Source organism: Myotis nattereri (genome assembly GCF_964212035.1).
Source record: "Myotis nattereri genome assembly, chromosome: 12".
In the NCBI taxonomy this organism is placed as follows: Eukaryota; Metazoa; Chordata; class Mammalia; order Chiroptera; family Vespertilionidae; genus Myotis; species Myotis nattereri.
Window position 1 is genome coordinate 28,363,415 of NC_138087.1, and position 27,227 is coordinate 28,390,641.

At 42.1% G+C, this 27,227-nt stretch overlaps 1 protein-coding gene across 1 annotated transcript in view; it reads right to left on the reverse strand.

Moving 5' to 3' along the window:
- Positions 1-26,620, reverse strand: part of LURAP1L (leucine rich adaptor protein 1 like) — a 49,419-nt gene extending 22,799 nt beyond the window's left edge. Inside the window, exon 1 of the mRNA XM_081103222.1 lies at positions 25,608-26,620. Coding sequence (XP_080959348.1) covers positions 25,608-25,913 — 306 coding nt within the window. The 5' untranslated portion in view covers positions 25,914-26,620. The remainder of the gene's footprint in view (positions 1-25,607) is intronic.
- Positions 26,621-27,227: the final 607 nt, after the last annotated feature.

A 27,227-nucleotide genomic window follows, 5' to 3' on the forward strand; every position in this document is an offset into this window, starting at 1 on the left:
ATTAATAACAGCGTAAACAGTAATAACTAGCCTTTAATAAAGCATTAGTTCCAGGCACTACAACAAGTACTTCATATTTTTTTCACCTAATCTTCATAAAAACTCCAATAGTATATTTTATTAAATTGCAACTCAGAGAGGATCTGTAATTTGCCAGTGTCCTACAACCATGGAGTGATGGAGCCAGGATTCAGACCTAGACCTCCCTGGCTCTGAGCCCCATGGCCTACATGCTTCCTTTCCCTATGCAAGAGCCCAAGAGACAGTATTCATGATCCCCTTAACAAAAACTTACTCGAATATTCAGTCTGACCAAAAAAATTAATTAGAAAATCATGTTGCAAAAGGAATGACATTTATTCCCTCAGCTTAGGAATTGTTAAGGAAATAACCTGAACTGTTGTATCATCACAACAGAAATATAAGGAACAATTTAAATATCCAGTATCAGAGAAGTGCACAAAAAATGGAATCTTACTCAGGCAATAATAATTAGGTTTAGGAAAATCACATAGGAAAAGGTTTATGATACAATTCCAAGCAAAAATATAGGCTCCACAGAAAAGAAATATATAAGGCATATATTAGGATTTCAACACTGCAAAGGAAAATTACAGAAGAAAAATAATTGAATATAATAAGACAAAAATTATATAATAATGGCCTTGGGTAATATATTCATTATTTTTGCCTCCCACTTCTACTTATGTACTTTCTAAAATAACTATCAGGAGTGTATATTACATTTTAATGAGAAAAAACCTTAATTACAAGATAAATCACACAATCATAAACATGGAAATTTATATAAATAGCTGATCATTCAATGCCAGTTGAATGATTAAAACATTACATTATTAAATATTTTTGTTTAGAAAATATCAACTTTCTAATACAGGCAACTTACATTAATTTATTGTGTAATTATAAAACCTATGGAATCGTGGAATTATATCTGGTAGGAAGAAAACAAACATTTTGGAATATTTATATCTTGTACAAGTATAACCTTCTCTTTCCATGTTCCAAAAATATTTTTGTCATTTTTTATTTTATTGCATACTTTCATTCCTTAGTAATCAGCAGTATGCTTTCTTGTTTATGAGTATTTCAAAAGTACAGCATTCTTTAAGGATCCCATAATAAAAAACACATGGAACTGTTTAGTTCTCAAGAAGAAAATCTTAAGGAAAAAAATGAGTAAGTATGCAAAAATATAACAGCTTTTATTACACAACTTCCTCAAATAACAACTACAATTGGTCCTTATTGCTTATCCAACCATATTCAAGCTGAGAATTCTCTATTAATTGTGAATGTTTTACCTTTCCTACCTCATTACACTAATTCCCACATAACCTTCTCACCTGCCTCCATCATTCTCATTACAGATTCCTAACTAACAAGTGCTTATTCTACCCCAAATTTGCCCAGGCTAATTTTCCCTCTACCTATGGTTACCCTCCTACAAAACCAGTTCTTGGCAGGGCACTTTCTAGACAGCGTTACTAATTTACTTCTCCAGTACTGAGCTGTTATACTCTGCTAAATGTATAGAGATGAAATATATTGGACATGGTTTTAGCTGTGCAAGAACTTATGTTCTAGAGAGGGATATAAAAAGTAAAAAATGAGAAAAAAATATATAGCACAATGTTATCCGTGGTATGACTTGGAGGATAAAAGTCAGGGTTGACTGGATGAGGTGTGAGGGACAGCACCCGGAAAGGAAGAAATATCCAGGCAAAAAGAACACCCTACACAAAGGTCAAGGAATAAGAGTACGCATGGCACATTGAGGAACTTCGGTGGGGCTGGCGTTGTGCATGAAGATGTACACGGCCAGGTCTTAGGCATAGTGTTGAATGGCTATGATGGATATAATTTGCTTGATATAAAAATTATACGTTATTACAGATCATGGGCCTTTGGAATTAGACCAGAACTTTTAATAGCGTGGTGGTTAAATATTGCTGTTGTTTTACGAATAACCTCATTGGTTTGCAAGTAATCTGAACTCTGTGTTTTCAACTGTATTTCTTCTGAGGCCTATACCGGAGTGGGATGTGGTTTGTGCTTAAAAATATGTGTTGCATTCACTTGATTACTGTTATAGTAACATTTCTAGAAGCAGAGGTGGTGAACCGTACCCAGGGTGGGTATTTACATAGTTAAATGGTGTGCAACTGAGAGTTTCCATCTGTCTTTAAGGCCCAGCAGGGGGTGAGGCTTTGGAAATATGTATACTTACTATAGATATGCATCATCAGTGTTTAATTGGAACAACCAAGGTTTTTGGCTGGGTCAAATGAATCTCATGCGTAAAGTCAAGAGATGGCAAATAGATTCCAGTTAGACTCATTTCCAAGTATGTGAATCATGTAATATTTGTTCTTAGAAGAGTTAGATAGTATGAGTAGCACCAAAATCTGCTTACAAAAAGGCATTGGATTATTTTCATGGAGAGGATAACTTTTTCAAGTGATTTGATACTATCGTCACAAAAGTAACTCAATGATGTAAAAAAAGTAAAAGTAAAAAAAAGAAAAAGTATATTACTCCTTGAGAATTTGGGGTGAAATCCAAATAGAATCAGTTTGTTTTAAGACTGACAGAAAACAAAAATAACCCAACCCTTAATGTTACGAAATTGCTGATCATCCCCAGTAATGATGTCTGAACTTTTGGAATTAAAGTGTAAATGCAAATTCTTTTCCTCTATTTATATTGGCCACTCCATGACACTCAAAACAACCAATTTGGGAAGTAGAAAATCCTGGCCTTGTCTTTATCTACTGTAAATCACTCCCTATCTCGATTTCCAACTCAGCGTTGTGAGCATTTGATAGTGCTCCTAGGAGACTTAATGGTTAGTGGTTTTAAATAAAACAGTGTTACAGAGTCTAACAATAATCATTTCAACCCACTTGCTAATCAATGCCAATAAGATAAGATGGTTGTGCTATGATTATTTAAAAGGCTCCAACACAGAATGTAGCATCCATTTATGAGTTCATTCTTGTTATTTATTTTTTGACTGCTAATGATCATATTCAGAGCTCATTTCATTTATTAATCAAATAAAAATGTTCGAGCAGTTCCATTTTGTGCTGGCAATGTGCTTCCAAGCATGTTGATTTTCCATGTCTGATGCCAAGTAAAGCTATGGTTCATGAAAAAGATTGCTTTCTATCATGGCTGAAAGAAGCACTGCTTGAGGAAGCTTTTTCACTGCCTTGTTAGTTGCTCTTTAAAGTTACAGTATTCATTATTATAATAATACTAGAGGCCCGGTGCACAAAAATGTGTGCACTCGGGGGAGGGGGGGTCCCTCAGCCCGGCCTGTGCCCTCTCGCAGTCTGGGACCCCTAAGGAGATAACGACCTGCTGGCTTAGGCCTGCTCTCGGGTGGCAGAGGGCAGGCCCAATCCCTAGGTGCAGCCCCTGGTCGGGCTCAGAGCAGGGCCGATTGGGGAGTTGGGGCGCTGCCCCATCATGCACAAAGCAGGGCAGATTGGGAGGTTGTGATGCCACCCTCAGTCACGCTCAGGGTAGGGCCAACTGGGGGGTTGGGGCACCGTCCCCTGTCACACTCAATGCAGGGTCGATGGGGAGGTTGCGGCGCCACCACCTGTCACGCACAGAGCAGGGCCCATCAGGGGGTTGGGCGCCGCCCTCTATCACCCACAGAGCAGGGCCGATCAGGGGGTTGGGGCGCCGCCACTGTCACACTCAGGGCAGGGCCGATGGGGAGGTTATGGCTCTACCCCATCACACACAGAGCAGGGCCCTTGGGGGTGGGGGCTTGGGGAGCTCCCCCCTATCAGGCACAGAGCAGGGCTACTCAGGGGGTTGGGGCCCCGCCCCCTGTCACACACAGAGCCGCAGGGCGATCAGGGGGTTTGGGCGCTGCCCCGTCATGCTGATCCCGGTGCCGGGAGGCATATTACCCTTTTACTATATACAATAGAGGCCTGGTGCATGGGTGGGGCTGGCTGGTTTGCCCTGAAGGGTGTCCTGGATCAGGGTGGGGGCCCCCACTGGGATGCCTGGCCAGTCTGGGTGAGGGGCTGAGGGCTGTTTTCAGGCTGGGAGTGACTGAAGTTCCCAACTGCTCCTTTTTTTCTTTTTTTTTTTTTTTTATTCTGGGCCAGCTTTACCTTGAGGCTTGGCTCCAGCTCTTAGGCCTCCGCGGCTGAAAGTAGGTTTCTGGCCTTTGCTTACAATGTTGCAAATCTGCTGGCTGAAGTCCGGCGGTATTTGTTACAATGTTTCTTAAACTTCCCACTCAGAGGCCGGCAGCGGCAGGCGGGGAACGTTGGTTTCCTCCAAAGATCCTCCATCACTGAGGCAAGCAAGCCTCATGTTAGTTTCAAGCTGCCTGGCTGCCGGCCGCCATCTTGGCTGACAGTTAATTTGCATATCTTGCTGATTAGCCAATGAAAAGGGTAGCGGTCGTACGCCAATTACCATGTTTCTCTTTTATTAGTGTAGATAATAATTATAGTAAGTTTACAGTGTACATCACTATAGTACATGACAACCATTAAGATCTTCTCAAAATTCCTGACTTCATCATGTATGAATCCACATAAGAATCCACATATGAGCAGAAGTAGTCAGTTGCTTCACTAAATAAGTTTTCCATGTTCTATAAAATTAGTCTTTTAATTCCACTTATAAATGTAAAGTTTAACATGGTTGGAAAGGAGAGTAATTAAAAATTACTGCCACTGAATAACCAAATACATCCAAAAAATGCTTACCATCACATAAAGAATGTTTATCAGCCCTGACCAGTTTGGCTTAGTGGCTAGAGCATCGGCCTGTGGACTGAAGAGTCCCAGGTTCGATTCCAGTCAAGGGCATGTACCTTGGTTGCAGGCACATCCCCAGTAGGGGGTGTGCAGGAGGCAGCTGATCGACCTTTCTCTCTCATCAATGGTTCTAACTCTCTATCCCTCTCCCTTCCTCTCTGTAAAAAAATCAATAAAATATATTTTTTTAAAAAAGAATGTTTATCAGTTTAAATGTACTCCAAAGTATAGATCAAGATCATGGACAACAAATTTGTTTGCTAATAAAAAACAACTTGTTTAGGTGATAAACCAAAGATATCATACCAGACAAACATCTAAGAAAATAGTTTTATTTTCCATTAAGTGTACTGGTGGGGACGGTACAGATTTCATTTCCCTGTGGTACAAGATTACCTTGAAGCAGGATACATGTTTATAGACATGAACTGTACATAATTTCCAAGGCTACTACTGAAGGATGGCATTGGAGGGAATGTAACCAACAAGAGTGGGGGGAAATTTTATGACCCATTCTTAAGTTTGGTCCCTATTAAAACAATGCATAATCTGCATTCATCATGAAATCCATGATTTACCAAAATAATCTTTGTCAAGTTCTAGTTCATTTTTTCCCCACTGACAAAACCACATGTAAAGAAGACCATAAATTTCTTAGTTATCCTGACTTTCTTCTCACATACTCATTCTGACATCCCCAAACTGATTTTTAAGAACTTCCAAGTAAGGGATAATTGGAGCAAATATTACATTGAAAAGCAAACACAAACACAAATTTAAAAATGGAGTAATAAACTCAAGAAGTAGAATATGAAAGTTAAAATTATATTTCATTTCATCGGAGTTGTCAGGGCATGCATGGCTCTTGGCAAAGTGTAAACATAGCCCGATTAAAGGAAAAACCAGTGGATGTTTTTCAAGAGTTAATTCAACGTAAGGATATTTCTATTAAATGTAACTCTCCAAAGGAGTTTAGCACATGATGACAGTGATAGTATAGCTTGAGTCATTACTTCTTTGGTCAAGTAACTATAGCATTAGGCAGAAGACTAGTCACATTTATTGGGCAAATACAGTGTTCTAGCAAATATAACTACAGACATTGCATTGAAACATAGGTAGCAAGTGTTATATTCATCATTGAAGCATTATAACATCATTAACTCTAGGACTGAGGAAAGAAGATAGCATATGTGAAAATGCTTTGTAAACTATGATGTATAGTGCAAAATAATGACTCACAGGAGACATCTTTTCTTAGACAAAAATGCTAAAAAATTATATTCTTTTCCTGTGACCTTTTCTCTCACTTAACAAAATGGGCTCTTCAAATCCTTGTTCCCATACAGTTCAAATATTAGGAGGCAATGGTGTTGTTACTGTATCCGGCATTCATATGTATTTACTGGATACCACCTATGCTCCAAAATCTTCCAGCTGCTACTTCATATTTTCATAGGGAACATAAGCTCTGGCTGAAAAGATGATTTTGTGAGAATAGAATTTCTGGCATTACGTCAACAGGAAAGTGAGAAGTTGAGGGCGTTTTCCGATTGCCCCTAGTATGCTTCAGGTAGACCCTGCTATATTGTCTAACTGAATGCTGGTCTGGTCGATGTGAAGTAGCCACTTCTAGTGTCCTTTCAAAGATATTCTTAGGGAAGGTCTGAACTCAGCAGGAAAAGGATGGCGGTCATTAATTATGACTGCGATTCTCCAAGAGGGAGGAAGGACATTTATGCCCCGAAACTGTTCTCGTTGGAGAAATACTCACTGAGGTATTTAGAAGTAAAGTAATAGCATGTCTGCCACGTTTTTCTTTAATTTGGAGAGTGTGTTTATGAAAGCTGGGGACAGCGAAACAAGGAAGGGCTTAGGGTAGAAGCAGCAGGAGAGAGCCTGGGCAGTGGCTCCCTAGAAACATTATAGGAAAGAAGTGAGCCGTGGCAGGGCTGCTGTCAGCTCACTGAAAAGTCAGAGAAAAGGGGGCCTTGGGACCAGGTTCATGGGTTAAGCCTGAGATGAGCTGCTGCTGCCATTGCTCCCCTGGTTGCAAGTCTCCTGGCGACCCTTAAGAGTTTAGGAGAGAAAAGTCAAGATGCACGCCTGCGAGGGAAGAAAGGTGTGGGCATGCTCCGCCTGTCTGCCCCTTTTAAGGTGAAAAAAAATTAAGGAAGTGTGTGTGTGGGGGGGGGGGGGTGGGAGGGGAGAGAGAGAGAGAGAGAGAGAGAGAGAGAGAGAGAGAGGAGGGAGGAGGGAGGAGAGAGAATGAGGTCAATGTAAATTGTTAACAGGTGGGAGAATCTGGATGAGGGGTATATAGTGATTTGGGGTACTATTTTTGTAGCTTTTATGTACAATCTAACATTATGTTAAAATAAAAGGTTTTTAAAAATGCCTGCCACATATTTGGAACTCCTCCTGTGGATGTGGGTAACATACATAAGAAAGAGGAAGATTAAAAGCAGCAAAAGCCCATTAGTGCAGCTTTAGGAAGGTGGTAAAATAATGCCGCTGGGAAAACGAGTGTTTAAAAGCTCACATAGGGACAAACCAGTCCAGAAGGAAGCCGGTACTGTTGCTGGTTTAGTAGCAATACTGGAGTATTTGGTAGCTTTTCCCCCTCTTTTGAGACTAGTTCCAAATAAAAAACAGAAAAATGGGTTGATTCCTTGGAACTCCTTTCCATTTTGAATCTTACAATGAACACTCAGGAAACAGAGCCTTTCTCATTCTGTCCATGCAGCTTACCCACCTGGACGTTGATAATGTGACGTTCCACTGAAGTTTGCTTAGCTGCCTCCAACATATAAGATACAGTGTGCCCAGGTCACATGGTACTCCTACGTCCCCAAGCCTACTGTGGCCTGTGCCAAGAAGAGTCAGATAATTAATGCCCCGATGACTGATGCTACCCAGGTACTACACTAGGCTTCCAAAATAAATGATCATGTATTGGTGTACTGATCAGAGAAGAAAAAGAACTCCATTTCTGTGGTATGGCAGTGCCCCTGAGAGCAGTGATTCTTGAGACTGACAGTATCTGGGGATAGAGTAGGTCGTGCAGCCAGGAAGAAATTCTGCTGTATTGCTTCAAAAAAGGCAGAAAAGTTCTTTCCTTTTCTTGTTTAAAAGTAATAATGAAATGCGAACATTGAACTGGAGCACGCGGTGTTCCTCTGGGCAGGATGATTCCTGGGTCCTTGTCCAGGTGGATTCAAAGAATGAAACCACGGACGAAAGGTGGAATAGGAAAAGGTGGAAATTTATTGAGAAACAAGCACAGACTCCCATGTGGGGAGGGGGAGAGAGTCCCACTAAGTCCATTTTTGCTATGGTTTAGGAAGGCTACAGTTCTTTGTGTCTTGCTATCCCCTCTGATTGGTCACTATAGCAGCTCCAGAGCTCAAACCTCATGCCAGGTTCCCCTCTTCTTCTCCCTTATTGTTTTTCTATTCCCTTTGGCCTTCCTCTTCCCTCCCTGAATGAGTGGCTTCCTTCCCATTATTCTGTAAATGAATACCTTCTGCAGCTCCCAGCTCCCTTATTCTATGGAAATGTATACCTTCTGGCAGCTCCCTTATTCTGTGAATGTATACCTTCTGCAGCTCCCAGCTTTGCAGCCCTGTGGTTCTCCCCCATAGACCCCTTTATTCCTAAAACTTCCTAAACCTGCCTATTTTATCCCTAAAAACCCCTTTCAGTAAAGTGGAACAATAACAAACACTCAAAAGATGTTTTAATATTTCTTTAACCAACAACCTAAGTTCCAGGTGACTGGGTTTGGCTGGTGGGAGGCAGGGGAGGGACTGGGGTTCTATGTTCCAATCAAAAAGGAAATGTTGCTAACACATTCCAAACACAACACTTAGAGGCAGGACTAAAGTGTACTTTAATTTAGATGTTCACTGCTCCATCCCTAAATAATGGCTGGGCATTATGGAAATACTAGAGGCCTGGTGCACAAAATTCATGCACTGGGGGAGTGGAGTCCCTCAGCCTTGCCTGCATCCTCTCGTAGTCTGGGACCTCTTGCTCCTTACCGCCTGCCTGCTCGCTGCTCTTTATCGCCCGGCTCACTGCTCCTTGGTTGAGCAGCATTCCCCCTGTGGGAGCGTACTGACCACCAGGGGAAGCTCCTGCATTGAGCGTCTGCCCCCTGGTGGTCAGTGCGCATCATAGTGACTGGTCATTCTGGTCGTTCCACCATACAGGTCGCTTGGGTTTTTATTATATAGACTAGAGGCCCGGTGCACAAAAATCTGTGCACTCAGCGGGGGAAAGGGGAGTCCCTCAGCCCGGCCTGTGCCCTCTCGCAGTCTGGGACCCCTCGGGAGATAACGACCTGCTGGCTTAGACCTGCTCCCGGTGGCAGAGGGCAGGCCCAATCCCTAGGTGCAGCCCCTGGTCGGGCTCAGAGCAGGGCCGATTGGGGAGTTGGGGCGCTGCCCCCCACCATGCACAGAGCAGGGCGGATTGGGAGGTTAGGGCACCGCCCCCTGTCACACTCAAGGCAGGGTTGATAGGGAGGTTGTGGCGCCACCCCCTGTCACACACAGAGCAGGGCTGATCAGGAGGTTGGGGCACCTTCCCCTGTCACGAACAGAGCAGGGCGGATAGGGAGGTTGTGGCCCCACCCCGTCACACACAGAGCCGTAGGGCAATCAGGGGGTTTGAGCGCTGCCCCCTGTCATGCTTATTCCGGTGCCGGGAGGCCTCGCGGCTCCGCTGATCCCAGTGCTGGGAGGCATATTACCTTTTTACTATATAGGATAGAGGCTTGGTGCACGTGTGGGGCCGGCTGGTTTGCCCTGAAGGGTGTCCTGGATCAGGGTGGGGGTCCCCACTGGGGTGCCTGGCCAGTCTGGGTGAGGGGCTGAGGGCTGTTTTCAGGCTGGCGGGTGACGGAAGCTCCCAACCGCTCCTTTTTTTCTTTTATTCTGGACCAGCTTTAGCTCTGAGGCTCCAGCTCTTAGGCCTCTGCTCCTGAAAGCAGGTATCTGGTTTGTTTTGGTTCTATAATCGAAACTCTGTATCAACTCCAGCTCTGAGATCCTGGCCGGCTGAAAGCAGGTTTCTGGGGTTTTGTTTAGCGTCTATATTTGTTACAATGTTTCTTAAACTGCAGGCTGAGAGGCCAGCAAGGCGGGCGGGGAACATTGCAGTCCTCCGTCACTGAAGCAAGCAAGCCTCATGTTAGTTTCAAGCTGTCTGGCTGCCGGCCGCCATCTTGGCTGGCAGTTAATTTGCATATCGCCCTGATTAGCCAATGGGAAGGGTAGCGGTCGTACGCCAATTACCATGTTTCTCTTTTATTAGATAGGATAAGCATTGATTAGTCATAGCCTCTGCCTTCCAGGTGATAATAGTGAGGGAGAAAAAGATAGTAATATTATTCACCACGTTGAAATATATAGCCTAAAATTTGCACAATAGGAAAGTGACAAGTGAAATTATGTTCATAGAATTTTGTCAGACTTCCACCCCGTTGAAATATTTAGCCCTAGAGATAAATAAATGTAGTTTAAATAATGTGCTTTTGCTGCAGAAAGATTTTTTTTGGTGAATAATTCCTAGTCTACCATTAAATCATTAAGTTTTATAATGTGACTAAAATCACTGAACTCAGTCATTAAGTTATACTTGTTAGTTCCTTATGTATTATTTCTTTGCAATACAATTTTATTATCACCTTTTAAAATGATAGAAGACTAGAAAGTGGTTTGAGATCCCTCTTGATTATTTCTTACCCTTTTCTGCACTTTAAACAGTAACTAATTTTCTGTCTAAAAATGTATATAAACATCTATCCGAGTCCTAATATTCTCCACTCATGTGAAGAGACTGTAGAATGCGTGTAAATATTTCTGAGAGTAGCAGACAAGTTCATTACCTTCCTTTGGTGAACTTGTCTATGTTTAGCATCAGCTACTGTGACTAAAATCATGAGGGTCCGTTGGTTTTTAATGCACCTTATTCTACAGAGAGGACATTCCTAAGTTGAAGTGGCCAATTCTTACTTAGGCACTAAGCATTCCAGGTATTACTTCTATGCAAAGGCACTCAGTGCCGAACTTAGCAACTCAGACTTAGTATGTGTAGGACAAGAAGCTATTTTACATGTAGTCATACTCCCTTTTTCTTTGAAATGGAATAAAGGGAAGAAAGAGAAAAATGAGCAGTAGAAACAATTCTAATCTCATCTTTTCTTAGCACCAAAGAGTTAAGCTACTAATCAAATGGGAAGGACAGAAAAACTACTGCTTAATGAGCTCTTTCTGTTTAGCAGGCTGAATGCCAGCTATTTTATATATATTAAACTCTTAAAGGCATTTAGCTGATAAAAGGCAGAGCTATAATTCCTTGACTTCAACTCTACCTTATTCTGAAGCACACATTCTTTAATTTTTTTTATTTTTTTAATTCTATCATTTTTTTTCTTAACAAAATACAAAATATACTCAGTGTAGAGCAAGCATCTCAAACTCAACAGCTAACATGGGGCAAATAAATAAGGTCTAAGTTTATGTGGGCTGCAAAAAAAAAAAAAGCTTTAATTTTCATAGAAACGTAGGTTTATTTCGATAGAGACATGCTGAATACAAAGGGCTGACATAAATGAGTAGTCGATCATGAGTATTCGTTGTGGCTGCATGCGGACTGTGGGCCGCAAATTTGACATACTTGGTGTAGAGGAATTGGATGAAACAAGAGCTAAACAGAAAAACAAAAACATATATCACCTATAACTCCACCACCCAATGATACCACTCTGAATATTATAGGATATTTTTATCTCCAACCTTTTTTCCTAAGCATATTATATCCAAAACTGTTTTCGCTGTTCATAAACCTATATATATAAAAGTCTAAGCAACCCTTATGACTGGAATGACCGGTAGACCAGTCGCTATGATGCATATTGACCACCAGGGGACAGACACTCAATGCAGGAGCTTCCCCCTGGTGGTCAGTGCGCTCCCACAGCCAACCTTTCACAGCCGACCAGCCTCCCTCATTCCTGCCTGTGGCCAGCCAACCTCCCACGGTCCCTCCCCCAGGCCAGCTGGCCCTGACCTGCCTTGATTGGGGCCGGCCAGCCAACCTCCTATGGTCCCTCCTCCCATCTGCCCCCTACTCTGGCAGGCCGACCAACCTCCTGCAGTCCCTCCCCCTGTCCGTCACCCCCGGCTGGCAGAACCCAATTGGCCCAACCCCAGTTGGGACTGGGTGAGACAGCCCTGATGACCCTGATCACCAGCCAGGCCTGGGGACCCCACCCATGCACAAATTTGTGCACCGGGCCTCTAGTAATTTTAAAATTTAATTTAAATAGCTAAACAAATTTCTATCATATGCACATAAATAACCTACCTACCATTACTGGTCATTTAGATTATTTTTATTTTTTAATCATGAATAATACCAAAATTAGAGACTATATTTTTGTGTGCATATTCATTATTTCCTTAGGGTAAGTAAATTTCTATATTTATCCTAAATGTTCCTGGCACCAGAATTGCTATGTCAAAGAATATTTTTTTCCTTTTTTAAATACAGTGTCAAGTTTACCTATAAAGGCACCTTGAACATACACACTTCTGGCCTGTGAGAAGACTGCCTGTTTCTCTCCACTCTTGCCAAGACATGGCCTTGCCATTCTTTTCTCATTTTGCAAGAAAGGCAAAAAAGTCCTTTGTTTTACACATATACCCACAAACCCAGGAGGAACTCATTGAGCTTTTATTGTGTTTTACACTGGAGAGCTTTCATCTGAGGTTATAAATCCATGGCTTGTAGACACACATGCTAGAGCATTTTTTCCCATAGTGAATGATTGTAGAGTTTGTTTTTTTGATGAATAACTGGAATTGCCAATTAACAATTATAATGAATAGAAGTGTCTGAACATGGAATGTTCTGTCTTGTGAGCCAGGGAAGTACCCATGACTGAAGAAGTTGAAAAAAAAATAATCAGCTGACTAGCATGCCAGTAGGGAATTGGTCTAGATGACCTCTATAGTTTCTTTCTACCTTAAGGCCTTTGTTGCTCTTTTCTTTGTTGTTGTTATGATTATTATTATTAGTAGTAGTAGTAGTAGAGAAGCAAGCAAGAATTTATTGATGACTGAAAAAAATATACGTAGGACAGTAAAACAAGGAAGGGCATAGAGAAGTGACAGGAGAGCCTGGGCTGGGCTGCCTTGGCTCACCAGGAAGTCAGAGAAAAAGGGACCTTGGAGTCAGGTTTCGGGGGGTTAGCCTGGGATGAACTGCCTCTGCCCATTGCTCCCCTGGTTGCAAGTCTCGTGCAGTTCCTTGGAGTTTAGGAAATGCACACCTGTGGGAAAAGGAGAAGGGGAAGGGAATGGCTGGGTGTGCTCCCTGGAGGGAGAGCACCCTGGGACCTAGCTGTCCCTGCCTATTCTCCCCTGGTTGCGAGTCTCAAGGGGTCCCTTAGAGTTTAGGAGATACGTGATTATGTGGGAAGGAGAGGGGGAGGGAATGGTGTGGGAGTGACCCCTGGAGAGAGAGCACCCTATGATGCTCTTTTCTATTTCTAGAGATTATTGACTCTGTTTTTTGCCTCATCAACTGTAATATTTTTATACAAATAGAGTGATTCTCTCTGACTGCTGTACATTGTCAGTAATCTATCCGAAGTGGCAGCACTGTAAGTTATGCTTTGAAGCAATATATACCTATAATCAATACCAGAGTGTTTGCTGACTCTAGAAAATTAGCTGCAACATGAGCTCCTAAGAGTTTATGCATGCACGTATAGTCACAAAAATATATGTACAATTATAGCTAAAGTATGTAAGAAACCAGAGGTATGCTTTCATGTGTTCAGAAAATTTCTAGGAGGATACATAAAATATTATTCTTAGTAGTTGTCTCTAATGAGGGGAAATGGGGTAAAGGGATGTGGGGAACTTTTTCTAGTATTTTCCACTTTAGATCATTTTATACTGTTTGCATGTTTCAATGACTGCATGAAAGAATTTAATCATCATAATTTAAGATTTTATGAAATTAAGAGAAAATTTGGAAACAAAGTTAACCACACCAATGAAAAGCCAATCAGAGCTATTTATCATTAAATTGTCAGCAAAGGAACTACCGGTATCTGAATTGAGCAGCCTTACAAGTTGGACTTTATCACCAACTTGTGATGAAGTGACTTGTGAGGAGGGACTGCTCAGTCTCTTCTCAATAATGGAAAGTTGGAGAGTTAAGTCCTAAGTTAACATACAGAGAGAAAATTCCGTAATTTTAGTTACAAACAGGTAATTCTGACCATTTTCAGTTTGCATAGAAAGAATCCATGGTATCCATCAAATCTTTCTTAAAACCTTAAAAATTATTCAAGAAAAGCTGATGCTGATAGTAGAGAAGGACATGCATGTGAATGTGATATGCCCCCTAGAACTTAGAAATGAGGGAAATTATCCCCTGAAAATCTGAAATTAATCATAAAATATCAGAGGTCAGGATTGAACTATCACCCCTAAAGACAGTCCAGTGTGCCCGACTCCTGACTGATGGGATTAACATTTTGAGGACTAAAATGTGTCAGTTAGAACATAGGCTTAACTGCGATGGACATTCTGCCTGACCCAACCAAGGCAGTTTTTTAATTAGTAACTGGTTGAGGTTTATATGAGAAGTGATAAAATAGGATAAAAATTAACTAGATAAACATTTCTTAAGTTCTATCAGGAATCTGTTTGTATTACCTAACAGATTAGGTTCTCAGGGGTGAGAACAGAACAACATATACATGGAAACTGTTTACAGTACCAACTGGCATAATGTAATCATCCAATGCATGTCAGATGAAGGAAAATGAAATCTGAAACAACAAAATTATGTGAATGTATATATGTATGTATATGTGTATGTATATATGTGTATGTGTATATACATCATATCACCCACAGAGCAGAGCCGATCAGGGGGTTGGGGCACCACCACTGTCACACTCAGGGCAGGGCTGATGGGGAGGTTATAGCTCTACCCCATCACACACAGAGCAGGGCCTGTTGGGGGGGAGGAGGTTGGGGTGCCGCCCTCTATCACCCACAGAGCAGGGCCGATCAGGGGGTTGGGGTGCCGCCACTGTCACACTCAGGGTAGGGCCAATGGGGAGGTTATGGCTCTACCCCATCACACACAGAGCAGGGCCCGTTGGGGGGGGGATGGGTTGGGGCACCACCCTCTACCACCCACAGAGCAGGGCTGATCAGGGGGTTGGGGCACTGCCCCCTGTCACACACAGAGCAGGGCTGATCAGGGGGTTGGGGCGCCGCACCCTGTCACACACAGAGCCGCAGGGAGATCAGGGGGTTGGGGAGCTCCCCCTATCAGGCACAGAGCAGGGCTGATCAGGGGGCTGGGGTGCCTTCCCCTGTCACGAACAGAGCAGGGCGGATAGGGAGGTTGTGGCCCCGCCCCCTGTCACACACAGAGCCACAGGGCAATCGGGGTTTGGGCGCTGCCCCCTATCATGCTGATCCCGGTGCTGGGAGGCATATTACCCTTTCACTATATAGGATAGAGGCCTGGTGCATGGGTGGGGCCGGCTGGTTTGCCCTGAAGGGTGTCCTGGATCAGGGTGGGGGTCCCCACTGGGGTGCCTGGCCAGCCTGGGTGAGGGGATGATGGCTGTTTGCAGCTGGTCACACACCCTTCAGGGTGGGGGTCCCCACTGGGGTGCCTGGCCAGTCTGGATGAGGGGCTGAGGGCTGTTTTCAGGCCGATTGAAGCTCCCAACTGCTCCCTTTTTTCTTATTTTTCTTTTTTATTCTGGGCCAGGTTTAGCTCTGGCTCCAGCTGAGGCCTCTGCTGCTGAAAGCAGGTATCTGGTTTGTTTAGGTTCTATAATCGAAACAATGTATAACTCCAGCTCTGAGATCCTGGCCGGCTGAAAGCAGGTTTCTGGGGTTTTGTTTAGCTTCTATATTTGTTACAATGTTTCTTAAACTGCAAGCTCAGAGGCCGGCAAGGCAGGCGGGGAATGTTGTAGTCCTCCGTCACTGAAGCAAGCAAGCCTCATGTTAGTTTCAAGCTGCCTGGCTGCCGGCCGCCATCGTGGCTGGCAGTTAATTTGCATATCGCCCTGATTAGCCAATGGGAGGGGTAGCGGTCGTACGCTAATTACCATGTTTCTCTTTTATTAGATAGGATATATGCGAAGAGATTGAAAAAGGCCTGAGAGGATTCATACCAAACTTCAACAGCAGTTTCCTTTGGGGTACAGAATAATATGGGGGAGCTAAAGTATTGAGAATAAGTGAAGGGGGACTTTTGTTTTCCTTTTTCTTTTCTTTTTTAATATATGTTTTATTGATTTTTTACAGAGAGGAAGATTTTTTATAGAGAGTTAGAAATATTGATTAGAGAGAAACATCGATCAGCTGCCTCCTGCACACCCCCCACTGGGGATGTGCCCGCAACCAAGGTACATGCCCTTGACCAGAATCGAACCTGGGACCCTTCAGTCCGCAGGCCGACGCTCTATCCACTGAGCCAAACTGGTTAGGGCTTGTTTTCCTTTTTCAATATGTCTATATTTCTGGAAGTTTTATAATGAAAGAGCATCTCTTCAATTCATAAAAAGGAAACAATAATGTTTTTGAAGAAATACCAATGGATCCATTGGTAGATATGTGATGAAATTATTGTAAAAACGTGCATTCACAGCAAATGAGCACACTTCATGGCACTCACATATAGTATGATTTGTGAGTAATTTGGATCCACCATGTAGCCAGGCTCACAGTGGCCCTTGCCTGAATAAATGGCTGAGAAACCAATTCTAGTGACTTAGTCAAGTTACTTAACCTCTGTAAGGCAGTTCCCTTATCTATGAAATGAACATATGCATATACATATATAACCCATGGGCACAGACTAGCGCAGTAAAGGCCTGTAGTGGAGGGTGGCAGTGGGTGGAGGGCGTCAGTGGCGGGGGTAAAGGAGGACCTCTCTAGTACTTTTAACAATAAAGATAATTTTTTTAAAAGAGTGGTTGGGCTTGTAGCACCAATTTTTTTCTATGACAGATAAAGTATGTCTAACTTTGGTAAAAAAAAAAAAAAAGGTACATGTTGGTATAGCCATTTTAACATACATAGAAATTGGATAATAAATAGACATAATAATAAAAAACAGCTACATATAAACATCCATGTCTTTAGTTATTCCTCCTGGGAGAGCTGTGGTAAATAAGGATACAGTTTAAACTATTTAATATTTTGAATTCTGAAAGAAAAGCAGATATATACATTTAATTCTGGGTGTCAACAAAAGCATAGAAGTACTCTCAAGCATGAAATGTAATACTACAGTCATGGTTAAAAGTTCAGATCCTGTGGGGAGGAGGGAGGCTAGAAGGGGTCGATGGGGAAAGAAAGGGTACATCTATATTACTTTCAACAATAAAGGTAAATTAAAAAAAAAAAGCTCAGATACTGACTACAACCTAGCTCATCTCCTTACTATCTTGGTAATCTTAAGCATCAACAATAAGCCTCAGTACTTTATAAGATAACTGTGAAAATTATGTTTAGTTACGATAACTATAAGGTTTCAATGAGATGATACATATAACATGTTTAACAGAGTACCTGGCACATAGAAAGATCTCATTATATGGTGATGGAAGACCTGACTTGGGGTGGTGAACACAATACAATATATAGATGATGTATTATAATTGCACACCTGGAACCTATACAATTTTATTAACCTATGCCACCCAAATAAATTCACAATGAATGAATGAATGAATGAATGAAAGGTCTCATTCTAAGTAGTCTCCAGTTCCGCAGATTACCTAGGATACTGGAAATTAGGTTCATTAACCTATGCTACTGTACCAGTGATGGCGAACCTATGACACGCATGTCAGAGGTGACACGCGAACTCATTTTTTTGGTTGATTTTTCTTTGCTAAATGGCATTTCAATATATAAAATAAATATCAAAAATATAAATCTTTGTTTTACTATGGTTGCAAATATCAAAAAATTTCTCTATGTGACACGGCACCAGAGTTAAGTTAGGGTTTTTCAAAATGCTGACACGCCGAGCTCAAAAGGTTTGCCATCACTGTACTATACTATGCTTGCACTGGAACTGGGGAAAGGCTACCCACATTTCTTTTTTGCTTTTGTATAGAAATGCGGTCCCTATGGAAGATCTAGTGACATGGTTGAAGCTATGATAGTCAGTTTGGCAGAAGCGGTGCCTTAAGCTTTCATGTGTCGCAAAGCCGCATTGCCCATCTAGGGCTACTTGTCTAAAGTCAACAGAACAGCCATGTAATTGACATAATACAGTAGCTGTTAACTGTCATCATTCTCACTGTTTTTGAATGCCTATGTAATAACTGATTTTCTGATTTCATTGCGTTCATACGGCGCCTTGGTAGAGATGCCTGTATCCCTATGTGAAAAAGAAATTGTATTCTAACTTGCTCAGAAATGGTATTATAACTTGCGCAGTGCCATATACCAGTGAGTCAAAGAGCCAAGGCTAGAATGAGGGACCATGGAAGATGAGCTCAAGTCTCTGCAGGGATAGAGTGCTGGGCCTTGTTGGTTTGTATCCTGTCTTGTTCTAGACGTGACTGGAATCCTAGCGTGTCTGATTCCAAAGCTGGTGAAGGTTCCAGCCAACCAGAGGTCCACCGCATGAGTAGTGAATATTAACCTTTAAAGAGGAACAAAAAAATGTCCTTCAAAGCAATAGAAACACATTCTTAGGGACCCCAGAGAACTCCAGACATAAATCCCAGTTTCAGAAGTAGTATCTTAAAAGCTAAAGCCTTAGTGTGTGAAAAAGCCTTTTCATTGTGACTCGCCACTACAAAGTGTAAGGTAAAAAGGTGTTTTTATGCACGCAATCACCCAAGTGAACACAACCAGTTTTAAAATTGGCGTAAAATGTGGTCTCTCAAGGTCAGGGCTGTATGGTTGTGTAACTTGAATAAAAATGGAAGGTGATTCTTTTTTTGTCAGAATATGTTCCTCATGAGTGTACCAATCATTCAACATGCATTCCTCGGGCTCATCCATTTATTGGAAATGTCACTGTTTTCAAGTTATGTATAAATCCTTGGCATTCTGTCTGTGTAACATTACTATCTTTGCCTGCACTGCCATTAATTTTGAGCCACTGTGTAAGGAAACATGTTTCAACAAGATTTGTTTACTAGAGTAAGGAAGTTTAATAATACTCCATGCACAACATGACAGAAGAAACTACTGTTAGGAATCAGATTTCCTGATCTCTTTTATGTCTTTATCCCTAATATTAATTAAGCCTATAATTTACATAGTTATTAGCACTTTTAATTCCTTGTACAAGGCACATTTGCTGTGAGAAATCTCCTCAGCTTTATCTGTTAGTCTCAACATTTATGTCTAATCTCCAGCATCGCATAACACACCTGCTGATGTATTTGTTTGTAATCTTTCTCTGGCCAAATTATATTCCCGTTTTATCTTATCAGCTCTCTTGTGAACTCATCAAGGAAGCTGCCTTCTACTTTAGGCTTCTCAATTATATATCAAAGGGATTTCCTTAAGTTTTTGTCCAACTTAAAAAAATAACTAAATTTTAGAACCCATGATATAAATCTTGTTGCCTACTTTAGTTGAAGTATTGCTGATGCAAGTGTGAAGTTCGTGTAGTAAAATTCTTTTTGAGGACATTTAAGATAATTTTTCTTTTTTTTTTCAATAAAAATAAGTTTTATTGATTTTACAGAGAGGAAGGGAGAGAGATAGAGAGTTAGAAACATAGATCAGCTGCCTCCTGCACGCCTCCTACTGGGGATGTGCCCGCAATCAAGGTACATGCCCTTGACCGGAATTGAACCTGGGACCCTTCAGTCTGCAGGCCGAGGCTCTATCCACTGAGCCAAACCAGTTGGGGCAATAATTTTTCTTTTTACTACAAAATAAGTAAGCCATTTAACACAGGGTATACACATGAAAAAGATCAGTGAGAAAAAGTATCAGTAACATTTTTTTTTACTATTATTATTATTATTTTAAATTTATAGTTGAAAGTATTACAGATATCCCCCCCCTTTTTTTTTTGTTTTTCCCATTGACCTCCTCCATCCCACACCTGCCCCTCCCAGGCCTTCACCACAGGATTGTCTGTCCAAGGGCTATGCATATATGCATATGAGTTCCCTGCTAATCACTCCCCACCCTTGCACCCCACCTTCCCTCAGAAAGATAACATTTTGATTTATGTTCTAGTATCACTTGATGTGTCTGCATTTGTGTCTACTACTGTATTTCCCTAGAAAACTTTATTAAAGCAAGAGTTGATGAATTGGGTGAGGTGTTTAAATGCTTTAATAGTAGGATAAAATAACTAACTTGAGATTGTTTTTACCTCACTACTACATAGCCGGTATGCAAATAATTGGCAAAAATATGGAAATCAGGACACCATATTTTCAAATTAGTTTTTATAATGGCACTGCAATAACCATCCCAACATAATAAAGAGTTGACTAAAATCCAGAATATGGCATCTACAAGTAATACGTACTTCTTTACAAACTCTACTTTGATTCTGTAATCAGTAATTATGTAGGAAGGCAAATGTGGGAAGGTGTATTAGACTCCTTCTAATTCAGCCGTGGGCAAACTACGGCCCGTGGGCCGGATCCGGCCCGTTTGAAATGAATAAAACTAAAAAAAAAAAAAAAAAAAAAAGACCGTACCCTTTTATGTAATGATATTTACTTTGAATTTATATTAGTTCACACAAACACTCCATCCATGCTTTTGTTCTGGCCCTCCGGTCCAGTTTAAGAACCCATTGTGGCCCTCGAGTCAAAAAGTTTGCCCACCCCTGTAATCTAATTCCAGGTTCTCATTCTTTAGTAATTGTTTTTATAATTTCCTGCATTTCAAATTTCTTCCAGAGTAAATTGATGTAGATAATTTTCACGCTCAAGCTAGATGTATGAAATGGACGCATTGAAGCAGCACTAAAACTCTTTACACATATTGTAAAAGTGCAATATAAAATTAATCACTAAGAAATCAAATGCAGGTTCTGACCAAGATTGTTTATAATTATTGGAAAATATTTGGATATTCTGAGATAGTCTAGAACTTGAAGTAATACTATTTGATAAGTAATGTTTAAAGTCCCACTTTTAAGAAAACGTTGCAAAAGGGATCTTTACGCGCTGAAAGAAGTATAATACTCATAACAATGTATTGGTGCCACCCCCCTCCAACAAAAGGAGTCTTTGCATAGAGAGTCAGAAGAAAATTTCAAATATAACAGACCTTGGATGGCCGGCTTTTTTTAAAGTAGATATTTTGTTCCATATTCCCAAGGTCTTGAGGCAGACCTGGTACATAGTAGGCACTAAATAAATATTTGTTGATTATTGAATGAACTCCTGTCTGAAACAACCCCTGGCATGCATCCTGAGGGATTCTTTTGATTGGTCTCTTAGTATTTTAGGGGGTGATAAGATATTACAGATGTATAAAAACTATATTTTGAAGGGAAATTATTGGGATACAGACCAGAATGGTCATAAAAACACAGTGCATGGATTCAGATGATATGAGTTAAGTTGTGATTCTGTCCACTAATTAGCTGTGTGACCTTGGCCTGCTTTCTCAACCTTCTCTAAGCCACAATGATCACATTTGTAAAATATGAAAGAAAAGAATTCCTTTCCCAGTATGGTCTTACACAAATGATATGACAGATATTAAAACACTCTGTGAACTGAAAAGTAGTGAACAAATATTATTGGGCATAATTTGCACAAGAGGTCTGAAATCTATTTCCAATTTTATCATATATTTTCTATGTGTATCTCTTCATTTTTTATTGTATTGTCAAATTTCCTCATCTTTAAATAAAAATCAAAATACTTTACACATTGGGAAAATTTTCTCCTTCCCCCAAACATCCTGATGGTTACCTTGAATTGGCCTGTCATATCAAATATATTCCTGAAAAATTTCTTTTGCAATATTTTCCTTCCTACACCTCTATTATGTATGGTGCTATTTATGTTGTTAATAAGAGTTTCGACATTAAGAAATTTGATCACAGAAACAGATTCTCCCCCCTGTTCAATCTTTTTTCAACTTTCTTCCATTACAGTGCATTTCACAGGCCTCTATGAGCATGGATTATAACATTAACTAATAAGAGTTAAGGAAATTATTCATAAAAGCATAAAAGGAGATGAGAGAGACAATGATAAAGTCATGTGTATGCAAAGAATTTAAGACTACTTCCCTGCAAGGCTATGCTGTATTGTGTCCATGGTATACACATCCATTCTAATAGGAAAAGGAGGCTAATTCCTGGAAGTCTCTAGAAAGGTGTGTGCATGGCTAAGGTGTACCTTAGAAAGGAGTTATGAAGGCAAGATCAAAGCCTGATAATTCTAGACTATCCAGAAGAAAAATCTATGAACAACTCAAAATAATGAGCATGAAATATGGGGTCATGCATAATACCAAGAAGGTTAACTCAGTGCTCATGGTAGAGGACAGACAAGGACATACAAATCATGATTAAGAGATCATGCTCGGCTTCTCTACGTGGAGACACTAGGGGAAGATAGGAAGAACTGCATCTGTTCGGTGTTTATAAGAAAACTGCCAAGTCTACATGAAAACAAATCTGTTGCTTTGCAACTATGCTAAAGCTGAGCACCCAGAGAGTTATGCAGAATGGGGGGAAACTCTCTCATTGGCCAGGGAATATACTTGTTTTCAGTCCCTTCTCTCTCACGTCTCATAGCCAGTGTTATCATGTGCTCAATGGAGACCTTTATTAGAGTACAAAATGGAACACAAGACATCTGTTCTGGCATGAATTCTCCTAAGTGCATAGATGCTACACATAGAAAGTATAATGAATAGTCAATTTAGCAATGTGCCTCTGCTGTTACTGTTTCTATTTGCTTTTTAAAGTTTATATATTAAGATACCATAATCATTGCACATAGCAAGATCTGGTTTGGGGAAATAGATTTTTATTAACTCTATAACATTTTCATTAAGAAAAACAGATATATCTGGAAAGTGTTGAAGAGGAACAGAATACATGACCTCTATATATACCACTTTGGAATTTGGATTATTTTGAGCTGAAGACAATCAAGACCCAGCAGGCTGGAGGAAAAAATTTTACTTCTCCCTTAACTACCTAAAAGAATGTAGATAGGGGCCTGGTTCAGAAAGAGAGCTATTACCAGAGATAACTTTTATCTGAACAACCCGTCTGTTAGCCAGGCAAACATCTAATTTCCCAACATCTGCTCTTCTTCTTGGCCTGAGAATTACCTTTGTCCCTTTTGAAGCCCTAGGGCCCTATTCCATTACTTTTCTCAGAGACTCAAATAAGCCTCAACTGCCTAACTTGACCTTGTGTCTCACATTTTATTGGGGTTACCTTACATAAGAAATCAAATTTGTTTTTCCCTTGTTAATCTGTCTTATGTCAATTTACTTGTTAGACCAGCCAAAGAACCGAGAAGAATAGGAGGAAATTTTCCTCCTTAGTAGTGTCTTTAGTTGTTAATAACCAGATGCTTTTTTTTTAACCTACGGAGTTACAGAACACATTTGGCTTGATATACTAAAAATAATAAATGGCAAATGAGTACAAGAAATTGGAGAGCCTTAATAGAGAGGCTCCTTGACTTTTTCATTTTGTACTTTCAGCAGCCAGTTACTTAACAGGTATAATAAATGCTTAATAAATACTTGTTGAATAACTAATATGTATAACCTGTGTATCTGGACAGTGAAACATAAATATAGTATAAAATCATTTGCATTACACATGATGTATGAATATATACACATACAACTACCCATTCATGTGCGTGCATGCACACACACACACACGTGTGTGTATATATATATATATATATATATATATATATATACTTCTCACCTGAGGATATATTTTTATTTATTTTTAAATATATATTTTATTGATTTCAGAGAGAAGAAAGAGGGAGAGAGAGAGAGAGAGAGAAACATCAATGATGAGAATCATTGATTGGCTTCTGCCTGCACACCTCCTACTGGGGATTGAGCCTGCAACCCGGGCATGTGCCCTTGACCAGAATCGAACCCGGGACTCCTTAGTCCACAGGCCAGGCCGATGCTCTATCCACTGAGCCAAACCAGCTAGGGCTGTTTTTATTTATTTTTAAAGAGAGAGGGAAGGACAGAGAAAGAGAGAGGGGAACCTGGATATGAGAGAAACATGGATCAATTGCCTCCCAAAGGGGCCCCCACTGGGGATGAAACCCGTAGCAACCTAGGTATGTGCCCTGACAGGGAATTGAACCTACAATCTCTTGGTGTACGGGAGGATGCTCCAACCAACTGAGGCATGGGGCTAGGGCTATAACTATATATTTTTTTAAACATCTGGGCATTCCATGTAGGGAGAAAATGAATACTTGAGACATACAAGATATAGAATGGCTTTAAAGAACTTGAGAGAGGTTTTTAGTGTTTCCTAGAGCCTTCATGTGGTGAAAATTCTGAACATGGGACAGATCTTGAAGACTGGCTTTTTGTGCTCATATGATTGCCAAGATTAATTTAGGCTGTGGAATCCATTCCCTCCAGAGTGTTCCAACTGCAGAAAGAGAGGAGTGAAACACCTCTGGTTACTTCTTTTTAATGCGAAGCTCCAGCAGACAGCATCATTTATGTAGAAAATCCTTCCAACCATCCTTCGATTAGGCCCCTGTTGCAACTGTCCTTCTCCCCAACGTGGTAGAAAATACTGTTGATTTGTTGTCATTTTCCTCAAAATATTCGGGAAGGAATCATTTCCTCCAACTACTTCATTGTACAAATACACCGAGGCCACAGAGAAGTGACTTGCACAAGAGCTTATGGCAAGTGCCTTTATCTAAATCCATCTGGAATGAGGAGTGTTCCCTGTCCCTGTCCTCCTCCCACCCTCCCTTTCTTGGGCTAACATTTGCAAAGAGCACCGAAAACAACTGCAGATTGAGGACTGAGGGGGAAGGGTAGGAAGTGATTATTAGCAAATCCCTGGTCCTGGAGATCACCTGCTCTCTTGGATCAAAACAGTGTAGCAAGCTATTCATGAGAACATCAAGGACAGGACGAATGGGCCATTGTTTTCCGAACCAGCTGTGGAGAATCAGCTCAACAGTGGCCTTGGAACAGCAGCTGCACCAAGGGGCGGAGGCCATGGAGGTGGGAGAGGAGTGAGCGAGCAAGTCAGGCAGCCAGGCTGCAGGCACCCCGCGGCGCCACCTCTCGGCAAACCCGGAAGTGTTTCCGTAATAAGCGCAATGGCCTGAGCCACCTTTTGGAACCTAAAGTGTGAATGGCTCACAGCAGGCACCAGATGCTTCGGGGTAGTAAGCGCAAACCGGGGAGGGGGGGGGGGGGGGACGGTAATGGGGACTGGGCTCTGGCCGCTAAATGGACGCAGCCAGGGAGCACCAAGTCCTCGCAATCAAAGTGCACAGAACAGAGCAGGCTCTGCTCTCTTGGCGAACCGTGAACCGAGCAAAGTCCGGGGTAAACAAGCCTTGCAGCGGCTGCCTCCAGACCTGCACCCCCTGTGCGCTCCTCTCCCCCTCTTTTCCCACGCACCGGAACCCACCCCTGCAGCCCTGGCCACCCTCTCTCCCAGGCCCTACCTTCCCATCTCCCATCTCTGCATTTTGCCGGCGAGGCCCCATGCCCCCCGCTGGCGCACCGCACTCACCATCTCTTGCCTGAGGAGGTGCAGCTTGGTTTCCAGCCTCTCCAGGGTGCTGGAGTGGCTCCGTCTTCCTGGGGAGCCCGAGGTTGGGGAGGACGAAGAGGAGGACGACAAGGAGGGAGGGAGGCTGCAGCAGCTGCTGCTGCTACTACAGCCGCCACCGCCGCCGCTACTCCCCCCACAGGGGTCCCTGATCCTTTCCAGGGGAACCGGCTCCTCCCCACGCAGGGAGCGCACTAGGCTCTCCGGCACTTTGCGCCCCAGCTTCAGCTCGATGTCTCTGAGGTCTGGCACTGTCGCGTCTTCCATGACTTCTCAAGAGCGGTGATAATGGCAGGAAAATGCTGCGGCTGCGAGGTGGCAGCGGCTGCTAAGTCGGCCCGAGGTCAGAGGGCCCCTCCAGCCGCCAGGGTGTCTATCCGCGGCGGGTCCGAAGCACCGTCCGCTCCATAACCGCCTGCGCGTATCCACCCTGCAATCTGCACGGGGCGCCCCGGGTCCCCGCCGCAGTCCCCTGGTCGCCGTCACTCCTCCGACTCTGACCAAGATTAGAGAGACCAATTCACCCTCTTCCCTCTTGGCCACTCCACGGCGAACTTGAGTTAATTGATATTGCAGAGCGGGGGGAGAACGCAAGTACTACAGACCGAGAGGAAATAGAAGGAAAGGAAGCCGGCTTTAGCTTTCTGGGGGGAAATCACATTATAAAACTGTCCATCACATCCCTGCGCCATTCACTGACTGCCCATCTGGTCCCGCGCGACACAAAATAATGATGTGGCCACACTCCAGCGTCGTTTCATTTTCCAGCCATAAAGCTCCAGGCTTTCAAGGGATCCTCAGAAATCATCTCTGGTCAGTGATAGAGGAGGGCGGGCGCGTGCATGGACGCCTGCAAGGAGGTAGTCCGCAGGAGTTTAGGGGCTTCCTGGATGCAGTAGAAATACCCTTCTTGCCATTTAGGACGTTTGATCCAAGTCATTGTGTTCTTGCGAGCCTCAGAAACTTTAAACGGCGCTGGCAGGTGGACCGAGCCAGGGCCAACCCCTGTACCCCTGTACCGTATATCCTAGGCAAGAAGAGCAGCACGTTTCCGCACCCCTGCTGCCGGCAGCAGTTTCAGCGCCCTGTTTTAGTTGGGAGTTCCTAATAGGAGTATTAGATTTCAGTTTTCCCAGCGGAATTGCCTGGCACCTACAACCTTTACAACAGTTAGCGAATATTAGAGGCAGAATAATGACTTTAAAGGTGGTGTCCTACCCCACCCCACCTTCCCCAGGCAAAAATATAACTTTAAAACCCTTCCTGATAATTTTATACGAATAAAAAGTAATCAAGTGAGACTGTACAACCAAAATTAATGGTCTTAGCTAATGCAACAGTATGTCACTACAAGCAGAAGTGAAGAATTAAATAGCCAGAATAAGGCATGTGATTATTGAAGACAGCTATGGATTTTAAAAGGGGGAAGTTGCTGAGATGCTTTTAACTTTAATTATGGAGGGAAAATATTGAGCATAACTAGTCAAAAAGTTGTCTTTGATAATTTGTATTTTCAACTAGTTAAGAGCATGCCAGTCTGTTGATCTGAGATACTTCTACCAAGGAAGTTATTATGGATTA